Source organism: Thalassophryne amazonica, chromosome 12 (genome assembly GCF_902500255.1).
Source record: "Thalassophryne amazonica chromosome 12, fThaAma1.1, whole genome shotgun sequence".
NCBI classification, from domain to species: domain Eukaryota; kingdom Metazoa; phylum Chordata; class Actinopteri; order Batrachoidiformes; family Batrachoididae; genus Thalassophryne; species Thalassophryne amazonica.
Window position 1 is genome coordinate 79,407,538 of NC_047114.1, and position 21,156 is coordinate 79,428,693.

At 42.0% G+C, this 21,156-nt stretch overlaps 1 protein-coding gene across 1 annotated transcript in view; it reads left to right on the forward strand.

Annotated features, from left to right (window-relative positions):
• The first annotated feature begins 2,792 nt into the window (after nucleotides 1-2,792).
• The window catches only part of ghrhra (growth hormone releasing hormone receptor a), a 79,754-nt gene continuing 61,390 nt past the window's right edge, over nucleotides 2,793-21,156 (forward strand). Inside the window, exons 1-2 of the mRNA XM_034183834.1 lie at nucleotides 2,793-3,101; nucleotides 12,026-12,134. Coding sequence (XP_034039725.1) covers nucleotides 3,021-3,101; nucleotides 12,026-12,134 — 190 coding nt within the window. The 5' untranslated portion in view covers nucleotides 2,793-3,020. The remainder of the gene's footprint in view (nucleotides 3,102-12,025; nucleotides 12,135-21,156) is intronic.

Consider the following 21,156-nt stretch of genomic DNA (forward strand, 5'->3'; position numbering starts at 1 on the left):
CCTTGAAATATTTTGTCTAATAGTGCTTTAAAATAATAATAGTAGTAGTATTAGTAATAATAATGCAGGGGTGGTGGCCAAGTGGTTAGTGAACTTGGTTTCAGTGCGGCAGGTTCCCGGTTCAAATCCACCTGCCACATTTCTCCATGTAATGTGGAGTTGCGTCGGGAAGGGCATCCGGCGTAAAATTTGTGCCAATTCAACATACAGATCCACCTTGGATTTGCTGTGGCGACCCCGAGTGCAAACAAGGGAGCAGCCGAAGGGTCTTACTACTTTACAGTAGTAGTAATAATAATAATGCTGTTGTTGTTGTTGTTGTTATTATTACTGATAGCAACTGTTAGCATTGCATTAGTTGGTATTAGTTTTACTATACAGCTCAGATAGCGTTTTACTCACTAGAAACTATGAGCTTTGTGATGGATTTACATAGTTTTACAGGTGTAATAACTAAGCATCTCTGTCAGCAAGCTGTGAAAATGACTTTATGCACTCTAATTTGCATCCATTTTTTGGGGGGTGGGTTCTGGGATTTCCCAGTAGAGTCAAATATGCCAAAGTTCAGTTACTGGGCTCATGGTCATGTCTGCCTGTCTGTTTGTTGGCCTACTCCTCCCATGTTGTTTTTGCTGATTTCTACCAAACCTAACTGGCATTAATTTTCTTTTCTTTTTTCTCTTTTCTTTTGGCAAAGGACAAGGAATTTGATTTCCAACCTGATTTGGACAAAAAGTGACACACAGGTAGATTCCACAGCGGCTCTGGCAAAGTCAGCCAGAGGTCGAGCATTTGGACAAAAGTCAAGATCACTGGGGTCAAATGTAAGATTGGCATAGCTATTACTATGTCTTTGCCCACAGGTACTCTTACCTAGTACACAGTAATAATAAATTGTGTTCCATTTCTTCGAATAAATACAAAAGCATTTGTAAGAGCGAGCAAATAGAAGTTTTGTTTGAGACATACAGACTGCCAGTGCTCATTAGTATGAGTGAAGTGCCACGCAGCAGCACAAAGCTCGCTCTATGGTACAGGAAGTCCCAAACAGGAAGTGCCAAATTTTGAGTCCAGAGTGAAACAGGAAATGTGAAACACTTCCTGGATGGACACTAACTGGATTGACAGACGAGATCCAATGCAATCTTGCAGGAACGCAGTGGCAAGTTCACACTGAAACAGGAAATGCCAAATTTTGAATCCACAGTGAAAGAGGAAATGTCAAATGTTGAACCCTTCCTGGCATGGGCGGCGCTAGAGTGGAGGCCAGGTTTGCACTGGACTCCCATATAATCTGATTAGACACAGATGATTGACATGTCACGGCACCACACGTCTGATTGAAAAGAGCTGCATTTTGAAATCAGTGAGTCACATTGACTGCTAGGATCCTCCTGTCCAGTAGTTGGTGCTGTGTACCACAAAAAGTTCTAATCCACCTTAGTAGAAGAAGAAAAAAGTTTGCCTCAGATTTGAATTGAACATGTCATTTGAACCATGGACTAATAATGACACCAAAGTTATACTGGTGAGTAAACAACCGCATTTTATGCCAGAAATGAGGTCCAGGTCCAGGTTGTTAAAAGCGGCATTTCTCCTTTAATTCGGGTTGTCATATATGTGCGTGTGTCTCCAGCGATTTTAAAACAAGCAGCCAGCTGTTGATTAAATAACCTCTTAATTATGCTGTCGGAAGGACTTGAATAACCTCTTAATTTTGATCTGTGAGTGACACCAGGATAATGCATTTCACTTAAATATACACAAGCCACGGAGTGTTTCTCAAATGTACTCAAAAGTATTGGAACACTTGGTATTTCACACATTTTAATTTGTTTAGGCCATTTCAAATACAAATAAATAAATAAATAAATGTAAAGTTATCTTCCTTAAACTCAAACTGAAAGCAAATGTCTACAACGTGATATAAATTAATTAAAAATATTGAGGAAGATAATTTTAGAAATTTTTATTCTTCATATTTTTTGTATTTCTTGTATTTGAAATGGCATAAACAAATTAAAATGTGTGAAATACCAAGTGTTCCAGTACTTTTGGAGGGCACTGTATCCTAACCTTATGATGAGTGCAAATTGAGTGTGGTATTATTACTGTTTTGTTTAAGAATGTTTAATTTTCACTATTGCTGCACTTTGTGTGACATCATAGTCATATTGTTTATCATATTGATATGACAATATTGAGATATGATCATTTGGCCATATTCTATAGCCCTACTGTCAACTAGCTGAAATTTTGAATATTAATTTACATCTACATTTTAAAAATGCCTAAAATGGCAGGAGGTTAGGAGGGCTGTAATTAGGGGCTCTGGGGGAGCGGAGCCCCCACAGAAGTTGAAAGGCAAAAACAGAAAAATGTCTAAAAAGGCGAGGGTCTGGGGGTGTGTGTGGGCGGGGCAGAGCTCCCCCAGATTCTGAAAGGTTTTTGCCATGCTAATGCTCCCCTGAAGCATTTACTCAAAAATAAATCTAAAGGACCTAAATGACATGGTGAGATGCTGAAGAGCTTTGCCCGTTCATGTCCGTGACATATACATATTATATCAGCAAGACACCATTTCAACATCGACCACAGGTTGACAGGTTGCTTACATGAAAACATGCACCTGCCTTTGTTGAGAGAGAGAGAGAGAGAGAGAGAGAGAGAGAGAGAGAGAGAGAGAGAGAGAGAGAGAGAGAGAGAGGAGAGAGAGGAGAGAGAGGAGAGAGAGAGAGAGAGAGAGAGAGAGAGAGAGAGAGAGAGAGAGAGAGAGAGGAGAGAGAGAGAGAGAGAGAGAGAGAGAGAGAGAGAGAGAGAGGAGAGAGAGATGTGCCTCAGTTAGTCTTTCAAGTTTGAAGCTCACTGGCAGAATTGAGATTTCATCTGTTTCAGATTTTGCAGAGGACAATGCCACACCAGCACAATACTGAAGTCAGTCTTTAAAAGCCATAGAACACCAAAATCCGCTGGATGTGCGCTTCTGTCACCTGACAGGGAATATAAAGAGGGACAACACAATGGAAACGTTTTCTATGGGGCTGTCGGGACTACAGGAGAAATTCTTCATATTTTATCTTTTTCTATGGTACAGCCCTATGGTGAGTGTCAAGCTTTATTCTGCTGATATGTATGTATTCTATACTGCAGATCATAGACAACAGACCTTTCCTTCATTCCTCTATCAGGTGAATAAATGGATTAAAAAGCAACTGAAAGCGCAAAGTTAGATATTACATAATTCCCTATGCTGCTATATTTGACAGCGACTATTTATAGCCAAATGACATCTTTCTAACAATTAACTCTCGTCCTCTGTTCTTTTTAAATTAGCATTCTGATATTACTTAATGGTTATCATAGCTTTCTGACCTGCATCCATCTCTTACACTGCTGTCAAAGACAAAATCAACCTGGAAAAGATGTAGATAAAATCAACTCACTGGTCCAGATGTGATTTTAAAGCAGGCAGCTGTGGCATTTAACCCTCAATTTTCCATAGATCCTCCAGTAGAGCAGTAGTTTTAACCTGGGTTTGTACATCTTTGGCCAGCATACGTATATATAGATTATAAGAGTGCTTGCTGAAATACACGGAAAGCAATAAAAGGAAAGGAAAGACATAAACCAAATTTAGAATCTGGCCAACATCAACTGTTATCCAGACAACTGTTTGATTTCAAAATTTCAAAAACCTTCATCAACATTTTGAGTTAACGTGTATGCAAACAAATTTGAGCAGCTTTGGTCATCTGGTGATGTGAACATTTCAGGGCTTCTGGTACAATTACTACTTGAAGCCCCAAAAATTCAGTAAAAAAGGCATTTATAAATGTCACAAATGAATGACTTTTTTGGCATGCAGAACTTTGACCTTCCAATACTAATGTCTTGTGGCGGACATTCAACACATAATGGACATAATTCACCATACAGAGTCTGTCCTCTGTTCTGCAAGTGTTTGTACACCGAGGTGTGCATTTTGATGTTTCGTGTTTCTGCCCCTGCGTGGGTAATTTGAAATGTGTATTCCTGCTGTGCATACAACTATCTCGGCCCCAGCGTGCTAATGTGAAATGTGTATTCTTGCTGTGCATATGACTGTCTCTGCCCCTGTGTGCGCAATGTGAAATGTGTATTCCTGCTGTGCATACGACTGTCTCGGCCCTTGCGTAATGTGAAATGTGTATTCCTGCTGTGCATACAAGAGGTCTCGATGCCCTGTTATGCTTCCCCTGTCAGGACTCATGTGAGGTTAATGGGTGTGGCCGAGCTGTTATAAAAGGTCTGTGAATTGCGTGAAAAGGGAAACAAAGTGACACGCTGATGTGTTGACAAAATAGGAATTTGTTGCTCCTTGTTTCAGCTATCGCAGTTTCCACAGTTTGAAAATACTGATTTTGAGAGTTCTTGAGTTTTAAGATACAAAAGTATGCGAGAAGGATGTACAGAGGTCCTGACAAGCACAACCTATAGTTCTGAATAAAGCCAATTATACTGCTTTAGTTTCAATAAGAAAACTGAAAATTCTTGCCCAATTTTGTCCTTGTTTTCTAAAGGTTCCTTAATTTCTCACATGCCATGTCATGACGGCATCACAAAAAGCAAATTAATAGATTTTTTGTTTTGTGAATCCTGACGGTCGCACAAATTAATTTTGTGACAGTTTCACGAAAAGTGGGGTGATGGGGGGACCTGTGGGGGTTATGGTTAAGGTTAGGGGAAGGGAGAGGGTTAGGTTATGGTGTTTGGGGAAGGGGTAGGGTTAGAAATAATAAAATAAAATAAAATGTTTCACGAAAATGTGACTCATTTCGTGAGGGAAGCATGAAAAAAACATGCTCCAGAAAATATCAAATGTTACAGAAATGATTTTATCTTTACAGTATCATATGAGAGCGCCTTTCATTTTCAACAAAGTACCCCATTACATAGATGTCTAGCCACCATGTTAACAAGAATGGAGCAAAACTATTTTTGAAAGTGAGGAGAGTGTTTTGAGAAGGTGGAGGGAGTATTTTGAGGAGCTGAAGAAAGTGAGAGAGAGAAGGCTGGACAATGTGGACAGAGAAAATCAGGAAGTAAGGAGTGTTATGAGGAGAACACACCAGTGGAGGCATGAGATTGTTTAGAAGAGATGGCAGTGGAGTTTTTAACCAGGTTATTTAAGAAGATCTTGGAAGGTTTTGGGACAAATCAAAGACTGTTACGGTTCTGACTCGAAAACCAGGCTTGGAGTTGCATAAATAGTGTATACAGTCTTGGAGGCAGGCAGAGTGGAAACCCGGCCCGCGTTGTGGTAGACTCAGGTGGCCGCAGTCCAAGCAGCGCTGGAGTACAGGTGGCAGTCCGAGATGGGGAGCTGAGTGGTCCGTGGTCCAGGTGGCCGCCTGGGGAGCTGATGGAGGATGAGGTCAATGTGGAGGAAGAAAAGACAATGAGAGGGTGGCAACAGTCAGTCCAACCAGAACTAAGGATGACTAGAGAGTTGTGGAATGTAGAAAACACTGAATTACAGAACACTGTGACGGAACGCAGACAGAACGGCTCAATACAGAGATTGAGAGGCCAGGTACCAGGTTGTGAACACTGAGTCTCTGGCGCAGATGAGCTGAAAAACCAGGGCTTTTATGGAGGCATGTAAATTGCAAGCAGCTCCACAAGGGATGCCACCTGGGAAGAGAGAGAGAGAGAGAGAGAGAGAGAGAACCAGGACGACACACAACAGTACCCACCCCCCTCAATGGGAGCCCCCAGGCGACCTACCGGGCCGACCAGGATGGTCCTTGTCGAAGTCCCGGAGGAGGGAAGGGTCAAGGATGAGGCTCCACTTGACCCAGGAGCGTTCTTCGGGCCCATAACCCTCCCAGTCCACCAGATATTGGAACACCCGACCATGCCGTCAAACGTCCAAGATCCTGTTGACTGTCCAGGCCGGGTGACTGTCGATGATCCGGGCAGGAGGAGGTGGCAGAGCAGGAGGGCACAGCGAGCTGGAACAAACGGGCTTGAGCCAGGACACATGGAACACTGGGTGGATGCGTAGAGAACGGGGCAGACGGAGTTGCACAGAGGTGGGGTTGACCACCCGGTCAACCACAAATGGTCCAATGAATCGAGGTGCGAGTTAAGGAGACTCCGTCTGCAGCGGAATGTCCTGTGAGGAAAGCCACACCTCCTGCCCGGGCTGGTAGATGGGGGCCAGAGAAACTTCAAATGGAGTCACCCCTGTAGCGGCGGAGATTTGGGAGTTATGTGCATATTCAACCAAGGAAGGTGGGTGCTCCACTCTGTCAGGTGGGAGGACGAGACACACCTCAGGGTGGATTCCAGATCCTGGTTGGCCCGTTCCGCCTGGCCATTGCTCTGGGGATGATAGCCAGAAGAGAGACTGACCGAGGCCCCAAGCGCCGCACAGAAGCTCTTCCAAATGTGGGAGGTGAATTGGGGACCTCGGTCTGATACCACATCCAAGGGTATGCCATGCAACTGCACCACATGGTGGACTAAGAGGTCAGCGGTCTCCTGGGCCAATGGAATCGCCGGCAGAGCCACAAAGTGAGCCACCTTGGAAAACCGATCCACGATCGTGAGGACCACTGAGTTACCCTGGGATGGAGGCAGCTCCGTGACAAAGTCCAGGCAGATGTGGGACCAGGGGCGGCTTGGTGTGGGAAGTGGGTGAAGGAGGCCCGCAGGTGGTTGGTGAAGGGGTTTGCCCCTGGCGCAGATGGTACAGGATTGGACATAAGCACGCATGTCCGCCCGGACGGAGGGCCACCAGAAGCGTCGACGTACCAGCTCCAAAGTCCGAGTCACCCCAGGATGGCAGACAAACTTGGAGGCATGACAAAAGGTGAGGACTTCAGAACGGGCTTCCGGTGGAACGAAAAGCCACCCGGGAGGACCTTCTCCAGGATCCGGGTGTCTAGCCAACGCCTCCCAGACGACTCTCTCCACATCCCAGATAAGGGCCCCACAACCATGGAACGGGGAAGAATAGGGTCTGATGTGGAGGGGGTATCCGAGACATCAAACTGGCGGGATAAAGCATCCGGTTTCCTGTTCTTGGTTCCGGGTCGGTAGGTCAGGTTGAAATTGAATCGTCCAAAGAACAGAGACCACCTGGACTGACGTGAATTGAGGCGTTTAGCAGTTTTGATGTATTCCAGATTCTTGTGATCTGTCCAGACAGTGAATGGAACTGCGGCCCCCTCCAGCCAGTGTCTCCACTCTGCCAGCGCCTCCTTGACTGCAAGAAGTTCCCGGTTACCAACATCGTAGTTCCTCTCCGCAGAGGTCAGCCAGTGGGAGAAGAAGGCACACGGATGAAGCTTGTCGTCAGAAGCTGACCGCAGAGACAGGACAGCACCAATTCCAGAATCGGAGGCATCAACCTCCACAACAAACTGGCGGTCCGGATCAGGCTGGAGTAGGATAGGGGCCGTGGAGAACCGGTGTTTGAGATTACTGAAGGCTTTGGCCGCTGAGCCCGACCACCGGAATGGAACCTTAGGGGAAGTGAGATCTGTGAGGGGTGAGGCGACAAGACTGAAGTTACGAATGAACCTACGATAGAAATTGGCAAACCCAAGAAACTGTTGTAGCTGTTTTCTGGAGGTCGGGACTGGCCACTGAGTTACAGCGGAAACTTTACTGGGATCCGGCTTGACTGAGTTAGGAGAGATGATGAAACCAAGGAAGGAAATGGTGGACTGATGGAACTCACATTTTTGAGCCTTCACAAACAACCGGTTCTCCAACAAACACTGAAGTACTAGATGCACGTGTCTGATATGATCATGGAGAGATGAGGAGAAGATAAGGATATCGTCAAGGTAGACGAAAACAAACCGGTTGAGGAAATCCCGAAGGACATCGTTTATCAGTGCTTGGAAAGTGGCGGGAGACCGAAAGGCATGACCAGATATTCGAAATGACCAAGAGGCGTGTTGACGGCTGTCTTCCACTCATCACCCTCCCTAATCCGAACCAGGTGATAGGCATTTCTGAGGTCTAATTTGGAAAAAATCGAGGCCCCCAGCAGGGGGCTGAATGCGGAATCAAGTAGGGGGAGTGGGTACCGGTTGCGGACCATAATAGCATTCAACCCCCGGAAATCAATGCAGGGGCGCAGGGTTCCATCCTTCTTCCCGACAAAGAAGAAGCCTGACCCCAGTGGAGACGACGAGTGACGTATCAACCCAGCAGACAAGGAGTCCCGGATGTAGGTCTCCATAGCCTCACGTTCCGGGCGCAACAGATTGAAAAGTCTACTAACTGGATACTTTGCGCCCGGAAGCAAGTCTATGGCACAATCATAAGGACGGTGCGGGGAAGTGACAGAGCACGATCCTTGCTGAACACCTCGGCCAGATCGTGATACTCTGTGGGGACCAAAGACAGGTCAGGAGGTGAAGTGACCTCCTCCCTTGCCTACAGCACTGGGTGGAATAGAGGATCGAAGACACTCACGGTGGCAGGCCTCGCGCCACTGTGTGATAGTTCCAGTCGGCCAATCAATCCGGGGATTGTGTTTAACCACCCAAGGATGACCCAGCACTAAAGGGGACATGGTAGAAAACACCAAAAATTGGATAGACTCCCGGTGGTTCCCAGATACCACGAGAGTCATTGGTACCGTCCTGTGTGTTATCACAGGACGGGGAGTGCCGTCTAAAGCATAAACTGAGAGGGGCGTGTCAAGTGCCTCCACCGGGATGCAAGAATTGACTACAACCTTGCGGTCCAAAAAATTCCCTTCAGCCCCTGTGTCAATAAGTGCAGGAATAGAAAATGAACAGTCATTAAACAAATGAGTGCCTGGGATTTGGGTGCATCTGGATTGAACCTCCGTGAATGTGATCTGGCTCATCCTTAACCCGGAGTCTAAGGATGAGCGTTGGTTTTTGGTCGCACGTGACAAGAACTACGGATGTGACCTGTTGCAGCACAATATAAACACTCCCCAGCATCCAGTCTCCGCTGGCGCTCCTGTGGTGATAATTTGGCCCTGCCTAATTGCATGGGCTCGTCAGCAGTGGGAGCTGGAGGTTTGGGGATGGACACAGCAGTGGAGCTCAGGAAAGATGGGCCCGGCCCAGACTGCGGAGGGATCTGAGCGGCAGTACTGCGGTCAGCCTTCCAACCTCTCTCTCGCCGATGCTCCCTCAACCGGTTGTCGATACGGATTGCTAAAGTAATTAGGTCATCCAGCGATTCCGGTTCATCATGAACCGCCAGTTTGTCCTTTAAAGCCTTTGACAACCCATTAACAAAAACACTTTGCAGCGCCGCGGAGTCCCAGCCGGCCTCCACAGCGAGAACACGGAAGTCGACTGCGTACTCCGCAGCGCTCCATTGTTCCTGCCTCAGGGACAACAACTGCTGGGATAGAGAATGGCTGCTTTGAGGGTGATCAAAAACTAACTGAAACTCTGTGGAAAAGCGAGAAAAGGAGTGAAGCAGAGGTGAACTTGTACTCCAGAAGGCGGTAGCCCACTTGAGAGCCTCCACCCGGAGCAAGTTTATAATGTAATAGACCTTACTGTGCTCTGTGGAATATTGTGACGGACGCTGGGAAAAAACAAAAGAACACTGCATGAGGAAAGAGGAGCATGTGTTACATCACCGGCATATGGTTCTGGGTGGCAGATAAACGGCTCTGGGACTGGATTGGGAGACGTGGAAGCCTGCACATGCTGAACCAGAGTGGAATCCTGGGCTGGGGGTGAAACTAAGGTGAGTTTATCTACTTTGGCTGTAAGAGAAGACAGTGCAGTGTGTGTGAAACCTGTCGGGTGAGGTCCTGGACCAAATCAGAGAGTGCAGAGAGTTGTTGCTGTTGCTGACCCAGGATGGCTCCCTGGGCGGACAGGGCTTGTTGTAGTTGGTCTGACCCTGCGGAGTCCATGATGTTGGCCAGAGACTTCTGTTACTGTTCTGACTCGAAAACCAGGCTTGGACCCCAAAGCAGGGAGACAGAATGAAAAAACAATTGGATTTAATGAACCAGAAAGGTGTGGCAACAGTCAGTCCAACCAGAACTAAGGGTGACTAGAGAGTTGTGGAATGTAGAAAACACTGAATCACAGAACACTACGACGGAACGCAGACAGAACGGCTCAATACGGAGATTGAGAGGCCAGGTACCAGGTTGTGAACACTGAGTCTCTGGCGCCGATGAGTTGAAAAACCAGGGAGAGAGAGAGAGAGAGAGAGAGAGAGAGAGAGCGAGAGAGAGAGAGAGAGCGAGAGAGAGAACCAGGACGACACACAACAAAGACGTTTGATTGAGACAGTCTGGACATGTGCAGAGGAGGGATCATGGAGAAAGATGATGGGCATGGAGCCATCAGGCAGGAGGAGAAGAGGGAGGCCAAAGAGGAGGTTTATAGATGTGGTGAAGGAAGACATGCAGGTGGTTGTGTGACACAGGAAGGTGCAGAAGACAGGATTAAAATGAAAGGATGATCAAGGACTACAATGGAAATAAGCGCTTGCACTTTATTGTGTTTATTATGCTATTGAATCTGTTTTATATAATGCCATATAACAACAAATTAAATCAAATCAAAATAAATCTGCTGTGGCAGCTCCTAACAAGAGCAGCTGAAAGAAGTCTGAAACTGATGGCACAGCTAGTTTACATATCAACAGAAAGCCTCAACATTTTCATTTTATAGCATTTAACGGGGATATTCATTCAGATACAGTGCATCCGAAAAGTATACACAGTGCTGAATTTTTTCCACATTTTGTCATGTTACAGCCTTATTCCAAAATGGAGTAAATTTATTTTTCCCCGTAAAATTGTACTCACAACACCCCATAATGACAACATGGAAAAAGTTTTTGTTTTTTAAATTGTTGCCAATTTAATAATAATAAAAAATAAACAAATAAATAAAAAAATTGAAATCACATATACTTATTCACACCTTTTGGTCAGTGCTTTGTTGATGCACCTTTGGCAAGTCTTCTTAAATATGATGCCACAAGCTTGGTGCACCTATCTTTGGGCAGTTTTGACCATTCGTCTTTGCAGCACCTCTCAAGCTCCATCAGGTTGGATGGGAAGCATCGGTGTACAGCCATTTTCAGATCCAATAGGGTACATGTCTGGGCTCTGGCTGGGCCAGTCAAGGACATTCACAGAGTTGTCCTGAAGCCACTGCTTTGAGGTCTTGGCTGTGTGCTTAGGGTCATTGTCCTGCTGAAAGATGAACCATCACTCCAGTCTGATGTCAAGAGCGCTCTGGAGCAGTTTTTCATCCAGGATATCTCTGTACATTGCTGCATTCATCTTTCCCTCAATCCTGACAAGTCTTCCAGTTCCTGCTGCTGAAAAACATCCTCACAGCATGATGCTGCCACCACCATCCTTCAATGTAGGGATGGTGCCTGGTTTCCTCCAAGCATGACACCTGGTTTTCACATCAACTGTGGCACCTTATATGTTGGTGTTTCTCTTTCCAAATCATGTCCAATGAACTGAATTTACCCCAGGTGGACTCCAACTAAGCTGTAGAAACATCTCAAAGATGATCAGTGGAAACAGGATGCACCTGAGCTCAATTTTGAGCTTCATGGCGACAGCTGTGAATATTTATGTACGTGATTTCTTATTTTTTTTTATTTTTAATATATTTTCAAAAATCTCAAAAACTATTTTCATGCAGTCATTATGGGGTATTGTGTGTAGACGTTTTGGGAAAAATTGAATTTCATTCATTTTGGAATAAGGGTGTAACATAACAAAATGTGCAAAAAGTGAAGCGCTGTGAATACTTTCCGATTGCACCGCATCCACCCATAAGTATGTTCTAACATTATGACTACAACTGAGGAATTTTGCAAACACTTTTCTAAATGTACAGCATGAAAGCTGTGATAAACAGGTTTTTAGGTTTGTCAGTTGTATTTTTGCAGATGTATAAGTTTCTAAAAATTGATTTGGTCTTTCAGGTGTTTGGTTGCAATATTGATTCCATAAGTAGTGGACATAGTTGTGTTATATTTACAGGTTGAAGTGATTCATCCCGACTGCTCCATCATTTCCCAACATCTGAGAGCTCAGGAGATTTGCAGCCAGACCAGGAGGAGTGAGGCACAAAACCAGACCAACCAAAGAGGTGAAGTCATATGTCATGTTGTGCTGCTCATAAGCAAGTAAAACCATCCAGAAATATGAGCCACACAGTGAGGGCAGTCTGCACCGAGTAGGATATGAAGATGGGGTGATCAGAGGAAGATGAGAAGGAGCTGGAGGAGATGTGGGAAAGAGGCGCTGAAATGCTTCACCTCAGGGAATGGGGTGGGCGACTGCTGCTCTCACTCGTGTGTTGATGATTTGTATACAGAATTGTTTCTTGACCGGAAAAACTCTCACTCCTGAGTTTGCCATCTAATTAGCAATACCCTAGGTGATGGCAGATTTGTGTCTCATAGAAATGACACATGGCAGTCTGATTGGAAGATTTCTTGTGTTGTCAAAAACATGCCCATGAATAATTAACAGACCAAATACAACCCTTTTTGCGCCCTGTGCTCTATTTTATCATCAGATTACATGTTGTGTAAATGGGAAAGTGGAGATGAACACGCGCCAAATGCAATTCCACGATGCACTTTATAATTTCACCATAGTTGGTCTAGAGAGGCCTCTTGAACCGTAATCAGTACCCAAAGGTGATGACTGGTGTGTGTGTATATATATATATATATATATATATATATATATATATATATACGAGGTCTGTCAATAAAGTAACAGACCTTTTTATTTTTTTTTTAAACTATATGGATTTGATTCATATGTTTTTACGTCAGACAAGCTTGAACCCTCGTGCGCATGCGTGAGTTTTTCCACGCCTGTCGGTGACGTCATCTGCCTGTGAGCACGCCTTGTGAAAGGAGTGGTCCCGCCCCCTCGTCGGATTTTCATTGTCTGGAAATGGCGGAATGATTTGGACTTTTTTTCCATCAGAATTTTTTCAGAAGCTGTTAGAGACTGGCAGCTGGAAACCATTTGAAAAATTTATCTGGCTTTCGGTGAAAATTTTACGGGCTTCACAGAGAATAAAGACTGTTACTACAGCTTTAAGGACGGCTTTAAGGACGCTCGGCACGCCGCGCTCCGAGCTGCGACGACGAGGCAGAAAACGCCAGATCATTTCTAAATGGATGGCTCTGTGGATACGAGACCGTCATGTGCACTTTCTCTGGTTATCACAAGAGCTGGACATCACCCATTTTCCGGCAAATTTCACTTTTGACAAGAGATTTTGTCATGGAAAGCCACGCGGAGGCTTCGTGCGTAACGACCGATTCGCTGTTTGAGCGAGACAAAGAATACCTCCATTTCGGCGTGTCAGAGGACAAGTTGGGACATGCCTATCTCGGCTTTCAATGCTTACCAGTCCAGTAAGTATCAGAGAAATTGTGGAGAGCTGGGCTTGTCCCAACTTGTCCTCTGACACGCTGAAATGGAGGTGTTCCTTTGTCTCGCTTCATCAGCGAATCGGTCGTGACGCGTGAAGCCTCCGCGCGGCTTTCCATGACAAATTCTCTTGTTAAAAGTGAAATCTGCCAGAAAATGGCTGATGTCCAGCTCTTGTGATAACCAGAGAAAGTGCACATGACGGTCTCGTATCCACAGAGCCATCCGTTAAGAAATGATCAGGTATTTTCTGCCTCGTCGTTGCAGCTCGGAGCGCGGCGCGCCGAGCGTCCTTAAAGCTGTCCTTAAAGCCATCCTTAAAGCTGTAGTAACAGTCCTTATTCTCTGTGAAGCCTGTAAAATTTTCACCGAAGCCAGATAAATTTTTCAAATGGTTTCCAGGTGCCTGTCTCTAACAGCTTCTGAAAAAATTCTGATGGAAAAAAGTCCAAATCATTCCGCCATTTCCAGACAATGAAAATCCGACGAGGGGGCGGGACCACTCCTTCCACAAGGCGTGCTCACAGGCGAATGACGTCACCGACAGGCGTGGAAAAACTCACGCATGCACACGAGGGTTCAAGCTTGTCTGACGTAAAAACATATGAATGAAATCCATATAGTTTTTGAAAAAAATAAAAAGGACTGTTACTTTATTGACAGACCTCGTATATATATACGGTCAATATAAATTTTATTCACAAAGTTTCTAATATTAAATAAAGAAGCTGTTGGGTGCAGTTTCTCTGTAAAGCATTGTGTTTGTGTGTGACAATAAATGACAGCTTTACATCAATCACCCATTCACTTTCTACAAAGAAGCTAATAATGCAAATCACTGCAGGCCCTTCAAAGGATAAAAAAAAAAAAAAAAAAAGACTGCAGCCTGTTAGATCTGAAGAACAGCCACAGAGTGGTCTGAATTAAAACATGTTATCATCAATATCTTGTTTTTTTTTTTTTGGCTGTTGTGCTTTTTGCTTGGGGTCAGCTCAGAGGATCCCTTATCTGCATGGTGATTTAGTACAAGTTTTATGCCCTCCCTGATTCAACTCCAGATGTACACAATGAATGGGCCACAGGTGGCCTTTAACAGGGACCATCTTTTTGAAAGGCAAATGTTCTAACCATGTGATCCACCATGCAACAATAATATTATCAGTTTGTATATTAAGTTTACACTGCACTGCATTTGCTATGCTGTTTTAATCTACAAATTTCACAGTACCCCTTCACAATGAAACAATACATTAATTTTGCAATTTTTATAACCCTGCATGTGACAGCATCTGTATACTAAGACACAACTGTATGTGTGTGTCCTTCTCCTGTCCAAAGGACACCTCGGAAGTTAGCCAAACGTGGTACACATACTTTAACATATGGGAAGTGACATAGACTATTGAGCATTTTACATCGTAGCAGCAGCAGCAGCAGTAGTAGTAGTAGTTAAAGGGCGAGACACTTTTGTGCTGCAGAATTGAACCAAATTTGGCACATATATACTTTGACATAAAGGGAGTGACATAGGTTATTGAGCACTTTAGTAGTAGTGGTGGTAGTAGTAGTAGTAGTAGTAGTAACAGTTGTTGTTGTTGTTAAGGGTAAAGATACTTTTATGCTGCAACATTTACCCAAACCTGACACACATATACTTTGGCACACATGTACACTGAGATATGGGGAGTGACATAGGCTATTGAGCACTTTAGTGATACTAGTAGTAGTACTAGCAGTAGATCCAAAGTTAGTTGGCAATCACAACCCTGTAATTATACACCAGCAACCAATCACACAGGTGCAATCGTACAAATATCTTGGTGTCTGTATAGACAGCTCCCTTACATGGAATACTCATGTTGACTGGTTATGTTCCCGCTTGAATCAACGACTCTATTTTCTACGGCGTTTGCGTTTTCATGGAGTCGACCAAAAAATTCTGTTACTGTTTTATCAGGCAGTTCTTGAAAGCATTCTAAGATATGGCATAATCAATCAATCAATCAATCAATCAATTTTTTTTTATATAGCGCCAAATCACAACAAACAGTTGCCCCAAGGCGCTTTATATTGTAAGGCAAGGCCATACAATAATTATGTAAAACCCTAACGGTCAAAACGACCCCCTGTGAGCAAGCACTTGGCTACAGTGGGAAGGAAAAACTCCCTTTTAACAGGAAGAAACCTCCAGCAGAACCAGGCTCAGGGAGGGGCAGTCTTCTGCTGGGACTGGTTGGGGCTGAGGGAGAGAACCAGGAAAAAGACATGCTGTGGAGGGGAGCAGAGATCGATTACTAATGATTAAATGCAGAGTGGTGCATACAGAGCAAAAAGAGAAAGAAACAGTGCATCATGGGAACCCTCCAGCAGTCTAAGTCTATAGCAGCATTACTAAGGGATGGTTCAGGGTCACCTGATCCAGCCCTAACTATAAGCTTTAGCAAAAAGGAAAGTTTTAAGCCTAATCTTAAAAGTAGAGAGGGTGTCTGTCTCCCTGATCTGAATTGGGAGCTGGTTCCACAGGAGAGGAGCCTGAAAGCTGAAGGCTCTGCCTCCCATTCTACTCTTACAAACCCTAGGAACTACAAGTAAGCCTGCAGTCTGAGAGCGAAGCGCTCTATTGGGGTGATATGGTACTACGAGGTCCCTAAGATAAGATGGGACCTGATTATTCAAAACCTTATAAGTAAGAAGAAGAATTTTAAATTGTATTCTAGAATTAACAGGAAGCCAATGAAGAGAGGCCAATATGGGTGAGATATGCTCTCTCCTTCTAGTCCCCGTTAGTACTCTAGCTGCAGCATTTTGAATTAACTGAAGGCTTTTCAGGGAACTTTTAGGACAACCTGATAATAATGAATTACAATAGTCCAGCCTAGAGGAAATAAATGCATGAATTAGTTTTTCAGCATCACTCTGAGACAAGACCTTTCTAATTTTAGAGATATTACGTAAATGCAAAAAAGCAGTCCTACATATTTGTTTAATATGCGCTTTGAATGACATATCCTGATCAAAAATGACTCCAAGATTTCTCACAGTATTACTAGAGGTCAGGGTAATGCCATCCAGAGTAAGGATCTGGTTAGACACCATGTTTCTAAGATTTGTGGGGCTAAGTATAATAACTTCAGTTTTATCTGAGTTTAAAAGCAGGAAATTAGAGGTCATCCATGTCTTTATGTCTGTAAGACAATCCTGCAGTTTAGCTAATTGGTGTGTGTCCTCTGGCTTCATGGATAGATAAAGCTGGGTATCATCTACGTAACAATGAAAATTTAAGCAATACCGTCTAATAATACTGCCTAAGGGAAGCATGTATAAAGTGAATAAAATTGGTCCTAGCACAGAACCTTGTGGAACTCCATAATTAACCTTAGTCTGTGAAGAAGATTCCCCATTTACATGAACAAATTGTAATCTATTAGACAAATATGATTCAAACCACTTAGTTTGGGAACCTTCCTGTGTCCCTAAGATCAAAATTAAACTACCTTGTTCTTACAGCAATGAAAATCATTGGTCTGAAACAGTATAACAATCCTCAGTCAATTTTTGATCAGTGCGTGATGAAGCAAGCGGACAGAATTCTTTCTGATCCCTCCCATGTTCTGCACACGCAATACGAGTTGCTACCATCGGGCCGACGTTTCAGAGTCCCCCATTGCAGACTGAATAGATATAGGAACTCTTTTGTTCCTATATCAATCATAGCCCTTAACAAATATCATAATAAACACCGCTAACAATCAGGCACATTAGGAGGTTTTAGTATTTGTATGTTTTTATTTATTTATTTTTATTCTTTATTTATGTATTTATTTATTTTTATTTATTGTTATGAACTGTTTATGTCTTGTTCTGTATCTTTGTATGGGTCATGATTTTTGAGAAGTCCAAGACAAATTTCCCCATGGGGACATTAAAAGTATCTATCTATCTATCTATCTATCTATCTATCTATCTATCTATCTATCTATCTATCTATCTATCTATCTATCTATCTATCTATCTATCTATCTATCTATCTATCTATCTATCTATCTATCTATCTATCTATCTATCTATCTATCTATCTATCTATCTATCTATCTATCTATCTATCTATCTATCTATCTATCTATCTATCTATCTATCTATCTATCTATCTATCTATCTATCTATCTATCTATCTATCTATCTATCTATCTATCTATCTATCTATCTATCTATCTATCTATCTATCTATCTATCTATCTATCTATCTATCTATCTATCTATCTATCTATCTATCTATCTATCTATCTATCTATCTATCTATCTATCTATCTATCTATCTATCTATCTATCTATCTATCTATCTATCTATCTATCTATCTATCTATCTATCTATCTATCTATCTATCTATCTACTATCTATCTATCTATCTATCTATCTATCTATCTATCTATCTATCTATCTATCTATCTATCTATCTATCTATCTATCTATCTATCTATCTATCTATCTATCTATCTATCTATCTATCTATCTATCTATCTATCTATCTATCTATCTATCTATCTATCTATCTATCTATCTATCTATCTATCTATCTATCTATCTATCTATCTATCTATCTATCTATCTATCTATCTATCTATCTATCTATCTATCTATCTATCTATCTATCTATCTATCTATCTATCTATCTATCTATCTATCTATCTATCTATCTATCTATCTATCTATCTATCTATCTATCTATCTATCTATCTATCTATCTATCTATCTATCTATCTATCTATCTATCTATCTATCTATCTATCTATCTATCTATCTATCTATCTATCTATCTATCTATCTATCTATCTATCTATCTATCTATCTATCTATCTATCTATCTATCTATCTATCTATCTATCTATCTATCTATCTATCTATCTATCTATCTATCTATCTATCTATCTATCTATCTATCTATCTATCTATCTATCTATCTATCTATCTATCTATCTATCTATCTATCTATCTATCTATCTATCTATCTATCTATCTATCTATCTATCTATCTATCTATCTATCTATCTATCTATCTATCTATCTATCTATCTATCTATCTATCTATCTATCTATCTATCTATCTATCTATCTATCTATCTATCTATCTATCTATCTATCTATCTATCTATCTATCTATCTATCTATCTATCTATCTATCTATCTATCTATCTATCTATCTATCTATCTATCTATCTATCTATCTATCTATCTATCTATCTATCTATCTATCTATCTATCTATCTATCTATCTATCTATCTATCTATCTATCTATCTATCTATCTATCTATCTATCTATCTATCTATCTATCTATCTATCTATCTATCTATCTATCTATCTATCTATCTATCTATCTATCTATCTATCTATCTATCTATCTATCTATCTATCTATCTATCTATCTATCTATCTATCTATCTATCTATCTATCTATCTATCTATCTATCTATCTATCTATCTATCTATCTATCTATCTATCTATCTATCTATCTATCTATCTATCTATCTATCTATCTATCTATCTATCTATCTATCTATCTATCTATCTATCTATCTATCTATCTATCTATCTATCTATCTATCTATCTATCTATCTATCTATCTATCTATCTATCTATCTATCTATCTATCTATCTATCTATCTATCTATCTATCTATCTATCTATCTATCTATCTATCTATCTATCTATCTATCTATCTATCTATCTATCTATCTATCTATCTATCTATCTATCTATCTATCTATCTATCTATCTATCTATCTATCTATCTATCTATCTATCTATCTATCTATCTATCTATCTATCTATCTATCTATCTATCTATCTATCTACTATCTATCTATCTATCTATCTATCTATCTATCTATCTATCTATCTATCTATCTATCTATCTATATCTATCTATCTATCTATCTATCTATCTATCTATCTATCTATCTATCTATCTATCTATCTATCTATCTATCTATCTATCTATCTATCTATCTATCTATCTATCTATCTATCTATCTATCTATCTATCTATCTATCTATCTATCTATCTATCTATCTATCTATCTATCTATCTATCTATCTATCTATCTATCTATCTATCTATCTATCTATCTATCTATCTATCTATCTATCTATCTATCTATCTATCTATCTATCTATCTATCTATCTATCTATCTATCTATCTATCTATCTATCTATCTATCTATCTATCTATCTATCTATCTATCTATCTAAATAGTAGTAAGTGGAGAGACACGTTTGTGCTGCAGAACTGAGCCAGTTGTGGCACACATATATTTGCCATAAAGGGTGTGATATAGGCTATTGAGAACTTTAGTAGTAGTTGTTGTTAAGGGTAGAGGCACTTTTATGCTGCAGAATGTACCCAAACCTGGCACACGTACGTTGACACATGGAGAGTGACATAGGCTATTGAGCACTTTAGTGATACTAGTACTAGCAGTCGTAGTACTAATAGTAGTAAGTAAGTGGAGAGACACTTTTGTGCTACAGAACTGAGCCAGACTTGACACATATATATACTTTGACATAGGCTATTCGTTGTTTCATAGTTGTGAATCTGGCGCCATTCCACGGTCCGTGACTCACGCGAGAGGTCGGTTTCAGCAGAGTTCCAGTTCAGGGCACAGTGTAAACAAACCTCGTGAAATATGGACAACAAGACAACATCAGGGCGCAGCAGAAGTCCATCACAGGTGCTACACCTCCTCTAGATACCCCTCTCAACTTGGGAGAACGTGTCATCATCATAATCGCCCATGAACTCGCTGGATCAACACCATCCACATCCTTGCTAGCCATTGTTTACATGCGCTGTGAGATGCCGAAACCTTGCTGGCACCCCGGTGCATTCTGGGAAGTGCAGGGGGCCGCCAGGAGGATTATGGGAAACGTTAAAGTACTGAATTGAGCACTTTAGCAGTCGCAGTAGCTGTCTCTTCTTGAGACAACTTTATTCATGACTTTAACAATTCTCTGGAATCCAGGATAGGTGGGAGATGACAGCTTTGTTGGTGAAGATGATATTTTCATTTCAGTCTCTAAATCAATCGGCTAGGTAATCGGCTAGTCTATTATATTTTTGGAAATGTCAATATGAATACAATTTGGCAAGTGTGGCTTTTTTTTCTTGTGCAAACTGAAGGTGGACAACTTTATTATTTGTTTATTTGAGGTTTTTTTGAGCAGCACGGTGGCTTAGTGGTTAGCACTGTTGCCTCACAGCAAGAAGGTCATGGGATCAATTCCCACCTGTGGCCTTTCTGTATGGAGTTTTCATGTTCTCCCCGTGTTTGCGTGGGTTCCCCCGGATGCTTCGGCTTCCTCCAACATCCGAAGACAGACAGGTGAGGTGCACTGGAAACTTTTGTCTGTAGGTGTGTGTGTCGCAGCTTCATGAAAAGAATATCACACTGTGACATTAACAGTGTAATATGAGATTCTGTTTTGGCTCATGCAGCTTCCACAATACTATTTGACTAATGTTAGGAATATTCCACTGGAGTGACTTCATTTGCTTCAGACCACCTGATTGGATACAAGACATTCATCGTCCAGATAACAGAGAAAGTTGCTGTATGCATTAGATAAGCTCATTGTGTAGGTGTGGTGATGGTCGGGGAGGTGATAGTCTAGTGGTTAAGGTGTTGGGCTTGAGACCAGATGATCCTCGGTTC